The sequence below is a fragment of the Plecotus auritus genome, assembly GCF_963455305.1.
Source record: "Plecotus auritus genome assembly, chromosome: 8".
Lineage (NCBI taxonomy): Eukaryota > Metazoa > Chordata > Mammalia > Chiroptera > Vespertilionidae > Plecotus > Plecotus auritus.
Window position 1 is genome coordinate 35,640,583 of NC_137782.1, and position 13,208 is coordinate 35,653,790.

The 13,208-nt window shown below is 40.9% G+C and overlaps 1 protein-coding gene across 1 annotated transcript in view; it reads left to right on the top strand.

Moving 5' to 3' along the window:
- LAMA1 (laminin subunit alpha 1) overlaps positions 1 to 13,208 on the top strand; it is a gene marked incomplete at its 5' end in the record, with an annotated part of 154,073 nt that overhangs the window by 45,098 nt on the left and 95,767 nt on the right. Inside the window, 6 exons of the mRNA XM_080683787.1 lie at positions 7,004 to 7,246; positions 8,241 to 8,420; positions 9,224 to 9,313; positions 10,198 to 10,315; positions 11,321 to 11,499; positions 12,224 to 12,329. Coding sequence (XP_080539913.1) covers positions 7,004 to 7,246; positions 8,241 to 8,420; positions 9,224 to 9,313; positions 10,198 to 10,315; positions 11,321 to 11,499; positions 12,224 to 12,329 — 916 coding nt within the window. The remainder of the gene's footprint in view (positions 1 to 7,003; positions 7,247 to 8,240; positions 8,421 to 9,223; positions 9,314 to 10,197; positions 10,316 to 11,320; positions 11,500 to 12,223; positions 12,330 to 13,208) is intronic.

A 13,208-nucleotide genomic window follows, 5' to 3' on the forward strand; every position in this document is an offset into this window, starting at 1 on the left:
CATGGCACTTGGCCCTGGGACAGCTTCCTGGTGGGCTCGTTGGGAAATAGCTTGTCTGGATGGTGAAGAACAGAGCTACTCTGACAGGTGTTTTCAACATCCCTATCCCATCTTCAGATCACTGGTTAGAGGTTACTGTTTACTTTTAGGTGGCTTCGTATCCCTGTGCCCTCCATTTGCTGGAGATAATTTTTCTTACCCCGGCTTTTCCTCCATGTCTATTCGACGTCTCTGAGCTTGGTTCCAAAGTGAGCATTCCTTGATACTCTGAGACACGGATCTTAAGACTTTTAAGGAGAGAAACCTACTTGATCTAAACTTGTCACTACCGCTAGCCAGTCTCCACCCCCTCTCCCCCGCCTCAAAAAAAAAAAAAAAAAAAAAAAAAAAAAAAAAAAAAAAAGAAAAAGCAAGAAGAAAATAAAGAGGGAAAAAGAGAATGCACTTTGCCATGTTTATTTTGCACTTTTAATGATGATAGCAACAAGTTTAAAGAAAAATAAAATCTATATTATTCCACAATTCTCTTCTCATTTATGAAAGAAACTATTTCCTTTTGTTTGTTAATTTTGTATACAGGCCCTAATGTGAGGAGATAACAGTAAAACAGCCAACAAAGATATAATAGAAATGACATTTTAAGGTAATTGCCCAGAAAAGATTTACTAAAATGTGTTTTGCACATATCCCAACATGCCAAGTAAACTTCTAAGCCCCCAATTTTTCTTATTCTGGCTAGTTGTTGTTGCTATCTCACATTATTATCAATTGATTAGATATTTTAGTGATCAATACTCTGTAAAACTAAAAGTGCTTCATATCTGCTATTGGTAATTCCCCTTCTAGTGAATAATTACTTCTTTATTTTGTAGTAACACACATTAAGTCAAATGATCATTTTGAATTCTAGTTTCTAATAATGTCATGAAATATAAAGCTTACAAAGCACGAAGTCACCACTTTCATAGGGATAATTGAGCAATATTACTTTCAGATACATTTAACTCTTTTTTTTAAAAAAATGTAATTTGATTCTTAACCTAAATCCCTTTTGTCTGTGAAAAGTTCATTTTCATCGCGTAAGAGAGAAACCATTCTCCCACCCATTGTTTAGTTGCTGTCGCAGAGGCAGATAAGTGCTGTATAGAGAATTTCTAAAGGAGAGTCCTCATCTCCAGGCCCCCTGCAGACCACACATAGAGGTCCCGCAGGGAGCAGCCGGACTTTCCCTGAAGGGGAGAGACTTGTTTCCCCATGTGCATCTGAAACTAACCTCTGATGTTGAAGTAGGCTATCTGTATTTTTCAGATCTCTGTGCCTGAGGTGGATTTAATGTATCTAAGTTAAGATTGAGGCCCACATGAAAATTCCTGTCTGGACTCCTCTGTAGAAACTGGTGTTTGATCTGTGTTTACTTTATTTCTGTGACACTGTTCATGTGCATTTCAGTGATCATTAACAAAGCCCTCTCAGTGGAAAACCATGATGAATGTGGAGTTTTAAATGGCTGTATCAGCTGCAGGTTTGGCAAGGCTGAAGTGTTTCTGAATTTAGTGAAAACCCTGTGTCATCCATTTGTGTTCAGCCAACCTTGTATCAAGGAAAAAGGCAGTTTAGTCAACCATGGGAAAAAAAAAGAATAAAAGAGCAACAGAAATACATAGATTTCATTTGAGCAACGGTTTAAAATTCTATATATTAGCAGAGCATCCCTCACTTTTTAATATATATGTTTGTCAATACACAATTGGTGAATTAGAGCTTCTGTTACTTTTCTAGGGCTGTCTAAAGAGCAGAAATTTATTTACTCATAGTTTTGGAATGTGGGAATCCAAGATCAAGATATTGGTAGGTTGATTTCTTCTGGTGCCTCTCATTGGCATGCAGATGGCCACCTTCTCGTTGTATCCTCACAGGGTCTCCTTTGGCCTGTGCTGTCAGTGTCCTCTTCTTTTCTTCTTATAAAGACACTGGTCATATTGGATTAGGTCCCACCCTCATTTAACCTTAATTACCTCCTTAAAGACTATTTTCAGATATAGTCACACTCCTAAGTACCAGGAGATAGCACTTTAGCATATAAATTTGGGAAACACAGTTCAGCCAGTAATGTGGCTTAAGAGATGAGAAATTGTGTTTAGATGCTTCATAGCATCCTTTTCCTATTTTGCAGATTTACAGCTCACAGTCCCTTTCTTGGTTTGTTTCCTGGTCTGCAATCCAGGGATTTAGAGAATAACAGAGATTGTGAGAACATTGCCCAGGTTCATAGTTGATCAGAGTTAAACCGTTCCTCCTTGATAGATTGTCCTGAAGTTTTTCCACTATGGTTTTTCTTCTGTTTGGTATCATTTCGATACATATGACTAAGCAATTCATATAAAAGCTGACAAGGGTTTGATGAAAGTGCAAGAACATGGTGTTGAAATAATCGCTTCTGGTTGAAGTCGTAGGTTCAAAACACGGTTAGTTCTCACCAGTTGCCTCAATTTGGGATTTCATTCTCCTTTTTCTTTGCAAGCCACAGAAGTGTGGCATAGTGGTCTGTCTTCAGTACTGTGGTGTACATTTTAGGATCTGTGAGCTCCTGGGAAGATTACTTAATCTTTCTATGCCTCGGTTTCCTCATCTGTAAAGTGGAGGAAATAACAATATGTCCTTTATAGGATGAACACAGCTCCAAGAAGGGCCAACAGTTCTCATAAAGCACGTAGCATTGTCCCTGGCCAGGCAGGCTACGTAAACATTGGCCAGCTTCACTGTTGTTCCTTGCATACTCTTCCCCGCTCGGCTGTGTTTCCCGGCTGCCATGCAGAAACTGCAGTGTTAGCTGGAACAACTGCCAGTGCCCAGTGCCCCAGGGAATGGTGAATGGAGGAGCCTTTTTTTTTTTTTGTTATCACAAAAAGAAACTTCAGTAACCTTAGGTGTGGTGTGTGTGGACATTTGGGGACAGTTCTCTGGGATATGTGTGGTGGCTACTACTGGAGAGTGACCATCTCTTTCTTACTGGTACCTGCAACTCAGTAATCTGTCTTTTAACATCTCTATACATCATTTTCCAAATATATGAAATGGGAAGAAGCACTGGAAACTCACGGGGTTGCTGGGATTAAGTGAGATGGTGCACATAGAGTTCTTAGCACGCATGAGGTAAACACTTCATTCTTTCCATTTGCAAATGTGAAACAAAAAAATGAAGGCAAATATGTTTCATGTCACTTGTAAATGACTTTGTTTTCTGTCCCTCTCAAATGAGCTATCATCCCACTGTCCCACTTGACACCTCCATTTTATAAAGTCTGGTTTAACCTATTCGACAGTGTGAACAATCATGGCCTGCATGCTCATAGTTTTACTTTTATGATGAAAACTAGTGGCCCGGTGCATGAAATTCGTGCACTTGGTGGGGGGGCCCCCCAGCCTGGCCTGTGCACTGTCTCGATGGATTGACCTAAAGAGGTAGGCCAGGGCCGGGGGTCCCGCCTCCACGGTGTGCGCAGGGCCGCAGGACCCCAGGCGGAAGCCACGTGGAGCAGCTGCAGGGACCCACCCCCACAGCATGCACCAGGCCACGGGACCTCGCACCATGCATGCAGTGTCAAGCCCCCCCCACCCTGGTGATGGATTGTGACGGCGTGAGGGCATCACGGTGTGAGGGTGTGACGAGCGCCTAGGCTATTATTAGTATAGATATTGACAAAGCCATTGGGCAGGGATGACTAAAGATGAGGGAGTTCTCCCTTCAGTGAGTTTGGGCATCAATATGAAAACCAAATTTGAGTTACTAATGCAAGTTTACTATCACAAAAGTGAATGCTTGCTAAGGCTGAGTTACTAAAACAAAGGACATAATATTATCACCATGTTCTTCCCAATTCAGAGAATTTGCCGTTTTGTATTCAATTCATTATACAGAACCCTGTTTCAAAATAATATGGTGTCCACAGCATTATGACTAGGCAATGGGGTCTTATTAAATGAGGAAATCGAATGTTGATGCTGAAAACTTGGCATTCTGGAGGTGATATATGATAGTTATATTCAAATGTTTGAAGGACAATTGCATGAAAGTGGAGTCAGCATCTTTTCTGTAGCACCAGAGCATAGACTTTATGGGGCACCCTGAATCAATGCAAGGACAGATCCTCTAACGGGAAGTTCTCATAAAACAAAAGAACCATCTTAGGAACAAGTGAATTTTCTGACACGGCAAGTGCTCCAACAGGGCCTCGTTGTGAATTATGGCTAGATACCCGTGAGGGTCCCTTCCAAATCCAAGATTTGACTAGCGTGGCTCCTCAGGCTATTAGTTGTCACTTAAATCCCCTTTTCTCTGTTTGTTTCTCTTCTACTCTCTAATTTTTTATTTTTTTTAAGTTAATAGGCCTTACTATTTTTTAGCACTTTTAGGTTTACCGTAAAATGAGCGTGAAGTACAGGGTTCCCATATTCCCCCTCACTGCTCTCCGTCTGTTCCCCCATTCACATTTTCTATTAGTGTGGAATATTGGTCCAATTGATGAGCCCATGTTATTATATCATTACTAGAGGTCCGGTGCACGAAATTCATGCACGGGGGGCGAGGGTTGTCCCTCAGCCCAGCCTGCACCCTCTCCAATCTGGGACCCCTCAAGGGATGTCCGACTGCCCGTTTAAGCCCGATCCCGGTGGGATCGGCCTAAACGGGCAGTCGGACATCCCTCTCACAATCCAGGACTGCTGGCTCCCAACTGCTAGCCTGCCTGCCTTCCTGATTGCCCCTAACCGCTTCTGCCTGCCAGCCTGATCACCCCCTAACCACTCCCCTGCCAGCCTGATTGATGCCTAACTGCTCCCCTGCCAGCCTGTTTGCCCCTAACTGCCCTCCCCTGCAGGCTTGATTGCCCCCAACTGCCCTCTCTTGCAGGCCTGGTCACTCCTAACTTCCCTCCCCTGCAGGCCTGATCACCCCTAACTGCCCTCCCTTGTAGGCCTGGTCACCCCTAACTGCCCTCCCCTGCAGGCCTGGTACACCCCAATTGCTCTCCCCTGCAGGCCTGAGTCCCCCCCAACTGCCCTTCCCGGCAGACCCAGTCATCCCCAACTTCCCTCCTCTGCTGGCTGGGTCACCCCTAACTGCCCTCCCCTGCAGGCTTGATTGCCCCCAACTGCCCTCTCTTGCAGGCCTGGTTCCTCCCAACTGCCCTCCCCTGCTGGCCTGATCACCCACAACTGCCCTCCCTTGCAGACCTGTTCCCTCCCAACTGCCCTCCCTTGCTGGCCATCTTGTGGTGGCCATCTTGTGTCCACATGGGGGCAGGATCTTTGACCACATTGGGGCAGCCATCTTGTGTGTTGGAGTGATGGTCAATCTGCATATTACTCTTTTATTAGATAGGATAGAGGCCTGGTGCACGGGTGGTGGCCAGCTGGTTTGCCCTGAAGGGTGTCCCGGATCAGGGTGGGGGTTCCCTTGGGGCATGAGGCGGCCTGGGCGAGGGGCCTGTGGTGGTTTGCAGGCCAGCCATGCCCCCTGGCGACCCAAGCAGAGGCCCTGGTATCTGGGGTTTATTTATCTTCTACAATTGAAACTTTGTAGCCTGGAGCGGAGCCAAGCCTTCTGCTTGCTCCATGGCGGCAGCCATTTTTTGGGGATTTATGTATCTTCTATAATTGAAACTTTGTAGCCTTAAGCGGAGGCCTGGGCCAGCCAGGGTTTGTGGAAAGCTTGGCTTCCTCCATCGCCGGGGGCAACCCTAGCCTCCTGCTCTTTCCAGCTCCGTGTCTGCCGCCATTTCTGTTTGGATTTATGTATCTTCTATCATTGAAACTTTGTAGCCTTGAGTGGAGGCCTAGGCCAGCAAGGGCAGGCGGAAAGCTTGGCTTCCTCCATCGCCGGGGAAACCCAAGCCTCCCTCCTGCTCTCTGTGGCTGTAGCCATCTTGGTTGGGTTTATTTGCATATTTGCTCCTGATAGGCTGGTAGGCATGGCTTGTGGGTGTAGCAGAGTGATGGTTAATTTGCATATTACTCTTTTATTATATAGGATCAGCTAAGTCCAGAATTTACACGAGGGTTCACTCTTTGTGTTCTACATTCTAGGGGTTTTGACAAGTAGATAGTGACATGTGTCTACCATTTCAGTATCATACCGTTTCACTGCCTTGTGCTCTCTGTATTCATTTCCCTCTCCCCACTAACCCTTGGCAATCACTGTTCTTTTTACTGTCTCTTTAGTTTTAACTTTTCCAGAATGTCACGTGGTTGGGATTATACAGTATGTAGCCTTTTCAGATTGGCTAGTTGCACTCAGCAATATGCATTTTAAGTTCTTCTGCATCCTTTTGTTGTATGAGAGCTCTTCTTTTTATCTCTGAATATTTCATTGTTTGAGTGTATCACACTTCATTTATTTGTTCACTTATGGAAGTTTTTGATTCATTTGGGTAAATACCAAGGAGTGCAACTCCTGGGTTGTATGGTAAGAGTATGTTTAGCTTTGTAAGAAACTACCAAATTGTCTTCCGAAGTGGCCGTACCATTTTGCATTCCCACCAGCAATGAATGGGAGTTCCTGTTGCTTCACATCCTTGCCAGTATTTGGTATTGTGTGTTTTCAAGGTTAGCCATTCTAATAGACACATCTGTAGTGAACTGACTTTTTTTTCTCATATTCAGATGTGTTATCCCCAAATAACTATGAAAAATATATTTAACACTACTATTAATGTAATATAATACAACTTTTATCCTTTAGAATGCAGATGGAGAAAGATATTGGGAACAAGAACGCAAGCATTATTATTATTAACACTATTAATAATAATACAAATTTATTTGTATTTTTTGAGTTTCCAGGAGAATATTCATAAGTCACATTTCTGACTAATACTCACTCATAAGCAGCTATTCTCCTAAGCATTAGAAATGCTGGCAATCATCGCGTAACAGTTCTCTCGAGAGAACTTTGGTTTTTGAGCCACTGATCCTTAACTGAGATTTTTCAGTGTCTTTCTTCCAGGTCTTTCAGGTCGCCTATGTCATCATCAAAGCTGCTAATGCCCCTCGACCCGGAAACTGGATTTTGGAGCGTTCTCTGGATGGCATCAAGTTCAGTCCCTGGCAGTACTATGCAGTTAGTGACACGGAGTGTTTGACTCGTTACAATATAACCCCAAGACGGGGACCGCCCACATACAGGGCGGATGACGAAGTGATCTGCACCTCATATTATTCTAGGCTGGTGCCACTGGAGCATGGAGAGGTACTGTGCCCACTGCGGTCATGTTTGTTTCACACCAGGACATCCCCACCTCCCCCTCAGATGTTAACATAGCCATCACAAGAGCTAACACGAAACACTCAAAATGAATCTCTCTTAGTAAAGATTACAAAGAACTGCTGTAACTGTCTAGCTGTACTTAACATATCATTGACTAGTGTTGACTGATGATTAATTTCATAAGCAGTACATTTCACCTCATTGATATCTTCCCTGCAAAGAGATTTCTCAGTTGTTGCTCTGACTTAATAACTACATCAGATCCTTCTCAGAGCATCTTGCCCATATTACCAGGGCACGAACATTAGGTGAAATATTAAAGAGAGAGCTAAAATGCCTCTCACAGATATAGTTCTCGATTTTGTCCATGAAGTTCTCTTTTCTTCGCTGGTGTTGAGGATTGGAGATGGCCGGTGAGGTATTTCAGCTCCGTGCTCAGCACACCTGGACTGTACACACTTTGTTAAGGTCAGAGTGTAACCCAAACAAGCCATCTTTCCTAGCTCCTGGCTTGGTGAGATAAAGCTGCAAAAGCTCTCCGAAGTGCTCTGCACAGCAGAACCCTGCAGCAGGCCCTGCATTGCAGAGCAGAGATTCTTTAAGAGAGTGGAGATTACAAAGCTTCCTGGCACTTTCTCTCACTCTCCCAGGTCTGTGCATAGCATCTAGAATTTGTTTCAGAGAAGTCATAGCCTCCTGATACATGTTACCATACCCTCAGCACACTGGCGGAGGTGCCCCTGATAAAAGATTTCCAACAGTCTCTGAGACCTGGACTAGATAACTTCAGATTAATTGAAGATTTATTGTGCTCATGATGTTCACAAGTAGTTAACAAATGCCAGATTTCTGCAAAAACCTAATTGTTTGGTTTGATTTTAGATAGTATCTGTAAAGAGTTTGGCCTGAAATTAAACAGCCAGAACTATATTTTTGCATGCGTAAAACTGGTATTTGTTTACTTTGATGCCTTTAGATTCATACATCACTAATCAATGGGAGACCCAGCGCTGATGATCTTTCCCCTAAGTTGTTGGAATTTACTTCTGCACAATACATCCGTCTTCGCTTACAACGCATTCGAACCCTCAATGCAGATCTGATGACCCTCAGCCACCGCGACCTGAAGGACCTCGATCCTATCGTTACAAGACGAGTAAGTCCATGGTAGAGCTCCTGACCATTGTGAAGTTTATCTTGTTTAAAAGAAATATACTCTTTTTGGTTGGCCTTTTCCTCCTAGGTTGGCTTTTTTCTTATTTTACCAAAGATCATTATATATGCTTTGTTAAAATTCCATCTTTAAATTAGGTGATTCACACTTATTGATTTTTGTGTAGTAAATTAACTGCGTTTATGGGATAAATCCTACTTGGTCATGAGATATTATACTTTTTATATAGAGCTATATTTGATTTAACAATGTTTTTTAGGGTTTTCAGTAGTGTGTTTTTGTTTTTGTTTTTCTGGTGTGTTTTTTAAATATATTTTTATTGATTTCAGAGAGGAAGGGGGAGGATGAGAGAGATAGAAACATCAATGATGAGAATCATTGATCAGCTGCCTCCCGCACGCCCCCTACTGGGGTTTGAGCCCCGCAATCCAGGCATGGGCCCTTGATCAGAATCTTAACCCGAGACCCTTCAGTCTGCAGGCCAAGGCTCTATTCACTGAGCCAAACCAGCTAGGGCAGTAGTGTGACTTTTGAATGACTGCCTTGGTTTAAGATTCAACCAAGTTGAGAAATTCTTTTAAACTTCTTTTGTTTCTGTTGATGAGTTAATTGAACATATATTTTAATGCACACAAAAATTCTTTGTGCATGATATGTTTTAAAATATATGTCTAATTATCTTCAGATTATCAATAACAACTGGGATATTTGTTGGAGTACCACCTTTTACTTTTCAGTGCAATTAATGAGGTTTTAATGTTTGTTTGTAACTTTTTTCCCCTTAGTATTACTATTCAATAAAAGACATCTCTGTTGGAGGAATGTGTATTTGTTATGGCCATGCCAGTAGCTGCCCATGGGATGAAACTACAAAGGTGAGTTCCAGTATTTCATTTTGCTAAAACATCAAAATAGAAGTTGCAGCTATAATGTTTGCATTGTGCTTTTTTATTCAAGGCAAATGTTGAAGGTATAAAAGGATTTTCTGATAATTTAATTGGTTTCATTTTTTTGTGGTTCTTGTTAGGTCACCAGAAACTTTCAATTTTTTTCCAACAATTTTATTTTGCTTTCTTTGGAGAATATATTTCTAATTAAATACTTACTATCTTGTCGTAAAATATACATAACATAGAATTTACCATTTTAATCATTTAAAACTGTACCATTCAGTGACCTTATGAAATTTGAAGCTCTTCTTTCTGAAAGAGGCAAGCAGAAAGCATGTGCAGTTATAAATTATGTTTATAAAAGAAGGATTCCTCTCCTCCCATATTCTCCCTCTTCCATTTTTGTGGTACTAAAATCAAGATAAAGTTGATCTATTTTAGCTAATACTCAGTGAATAAGATGACATCTCTCTTCTTATTTTAAACCTGCATGAAGTTACTTCTGATTTCCAATCTTTGTATTAATTTAACTCTTAAGATTATTCTCTTATTGATGCTGAAAATATGTAGATGAATCTCAAGAAACTTATTAATAGGAGAATTCAAGTCCTTAAAGTCAGTGTCTCTTTTTTGAAAAACTTTTGTTAATTAACCCATATTTTAGTTTTGCTTTATTCCTCCTCACTTTCTCTTTGTAACCCACTCATGTATGTATATTTTGCTCTTAAATATAAAGTTTGCTTTGGTATAGTCATCTATCCTCAATTCTAAAGTCTTGCTATGTATTTGTGAGACACTTCTTTTAAAATAAATTTAAGAAAAATATACAGGTAAGTTTTCAGGTGCCATTTTGTATCCCTGTTGTCTAGAAACTACGGTGTCAATGTGAGCATAACACCTGTGGGGAGAGCTGCAGCAGCTGCTGTCCTGGGTACCACCAGCAGCCCTGGAGGCCTGGGACCATTTCTTCTGGTAACATGTGTGAAGGTAAGTCCTCTGAGAACTGGAAAAATGTAAACATTTTCCCTTCTTAGTATGCTTAAGTTCATGGTGACTTAACAATATTTGTAATGAATAAATAATTTCCTTTTAGGTAATTAAGTACTTCCCAAATCTGCAGGTTACTTTAATAAAATTTAGACTATTTATTGAAACCTGAATTTATGTTTATGGATTTGTTATTTTATCTAAGATTCTCCTTCCCATAGATGAGCGTATCCTTTATTAATTTGGATTTAATTTTTAAATAGGAAATATAGTCATAAGATTCCAATACCTAACATATATAAAAGTATATAGTAAAAGCATTACTTTCTATCACCATCCTTTCCACTTTTTATTATTTCCTAGTATGTTATTTCTGAAAGTTTTATGCAAATAAAGCATATATTGATATATTCTTGCACCTCACACAGATTATACACAGAACCTGAGATACTATGAGTGCCATTCAAATGCATTGCTTTTAAACTTAACAATAGATTTTGAATGAAAATCTTTCCATATTTGCAATATGAAATGCTAGGTATTTTTTAATTCAATTTTTAAAAATTTATTTTATTTTTTTTCCATCTGTTTTTAAAAACAGTAGCACTGAATTCCATTATATATGGATGCGACATAATTAAAACAGCTATCATGGGTGTTTTGATCGCTACCAGTCTTTTGTTAACATAAGCCATGGTGCAGTGGTTACCCCTGTCTATGTCATTGAGAAATGTGCAAGGACTTCTGCAAGATATAATCCCAGGAGATAGGTTGATGGGTCAAACGACAGTGCACATTTATAATTATGGTAGCCATTTCCAACTGCCATGCATAAGATTGCCCATATGCTATCAAAATTATTTATTCTATAATTTTCAGTTAATTTATAGTCATAGAAACTTACATAGGTTTTCCTTATATAGGACTATATATATACACACACACACACACACACACACACATATATATATATATATATATTGAAATGCTAAAATATTCTTCTAGAATGTAATTGCCACAATAAAGCAAAAGACTGCTACTATGATGAAAGTGTTGCAAATCAGAAGAAAAGTTTGAATACTGCTGGACAATACAAAGGAGGAGGGGTTTGCATAAATTGCCTGCAGAATACCATGGGAATCAATTGTGAAACCTGTATCGATGGATATTATAGACCACACAAGGTAAGAATTTTTTTATTTGTTTGTTTGTTTCCGTAGCTGAGCTTCATTGTCTTCTTAAAGTGGAAAGGAGACTTCCCCAAGTGTCAATGTCAATCTTGGAGACTCATTTTCTTTTGTAATATTTCTTTTATATTCTTATTATGCTAGTAGTGTTTTCCAGATATAGATTTCCTACTCTATCAGTCTTGTTTATTTGCTCAGATTAGGATGTCCACTTATTGTTCTTCAACTTGAATTTGGGGCCCCCTTGGCTGTGTAATCTCAGAGTTTTATAACACTGTCAATGCAAAGAGTCAGCCAGTAACTAAAGCAGCTGTATCTTGCCCATAGGAAGTGCCCAGTTGATCCTCAATTGACTTGGAATGTAGTTGTCTCATGAATCATTGTGGTGGTCTGGTCATAGGTGACCAGATGCACATGTAAGTGATGCTTATCTATGGCTGTGAGAGTCAGTAGGGGGCGGGGGAGGGCAGTGGGTTGTAGTGATGAAGGGAAAGGATGACACTGAGCTAATGAATCTAGCTGCTGTCACCATCAGAAAGCTGATTGGGCTTTCTAGCTTGAGTTCACCTTATCTTCCTGAGACCTGCACCTCTTGGATGCACAAATCATTGTGTTAGTCACATCCTGGATAAAAAAAATGGTGCTTTGTCATTGATTATTATTGTTGATATTATTGCTATTATTTATAGTAAAATAATCCAGGACAACCCCTGCCTTTCAGGTGTCTCCGTATGAGGACAATCCTTGCCATCCCTGTGACTGTGACCCTTTGGGGTCCCTCAGTTCTGTCTGTATTAAGGATGATCTCCATTCCGACTTACACAGAGGTAAGTTGTGCTTGTAATTGATTTCTTTTTCTTTCTTTCTTTCTTTCTTTTTTTTTTTTTTTTTTTTTTTTTGTGTGTGTGTGTGTAACCGGACAACGAAAGGGTTCAGGCTGCCTGTCACTACTTCAGCCAATTAAGCAGAGTCAGGGTTGAATCATATATGAGCATTTATTCCAGTAATGCTGGCATTATGGGAGAGCAGCAGGTCATCCACAAAACTCTGCTCTGCACCCCACCATAAGCCAGCTGCTTATATTGGATAGAAGGACAAAGATTATGTGGGAAAGTAGGAATTACTGGCATGTGAAAGAGGCACAAGTCATGTGGGCTCGGGGGAGGGGAAAGTTGCAGTTGCAGGAGGGTGGGTGCCTCTGGGCACCCTGGGACCAGATTACCGGTAATAGGGGCAGGGGGCTGTAAAGAGCAGGTGCCTCCTGGACTAAATTGTTTCGGCCATGAGGCTGTAAATCTGTCCATGCTGATAGGCAGCTCTCGGAAGGAGGATGGACTGCATTCCGATGTGAGCTCCCATGTCCCAGGGAGAACAACTCTCAGTGAGGTTAGAATGTGCTTTCTCTAATCAGAACAGAACCGTCATGGTCAACAGAGCATGATTAATATTTCTTAAAATTATAATTAGTTTCCGATATTCTATTTCTGCCCCTAAAAGAACTATTACTGTTGTGTAGTAATTTGGTGATATGATTTCCTATTGATTCTTTTGTTCACCAAATATTTATCAAGTACCTAATGTGGGTCAGGCAGTTTTCTAGGACCTGGGAACACATACTTGAACAAGATGATCAAGGTTCCTGTTCACAGGCAAACTCTATACAAACACGTGCATTTGTAGTACAATGCCAGGCAGGGTTAAAGGTG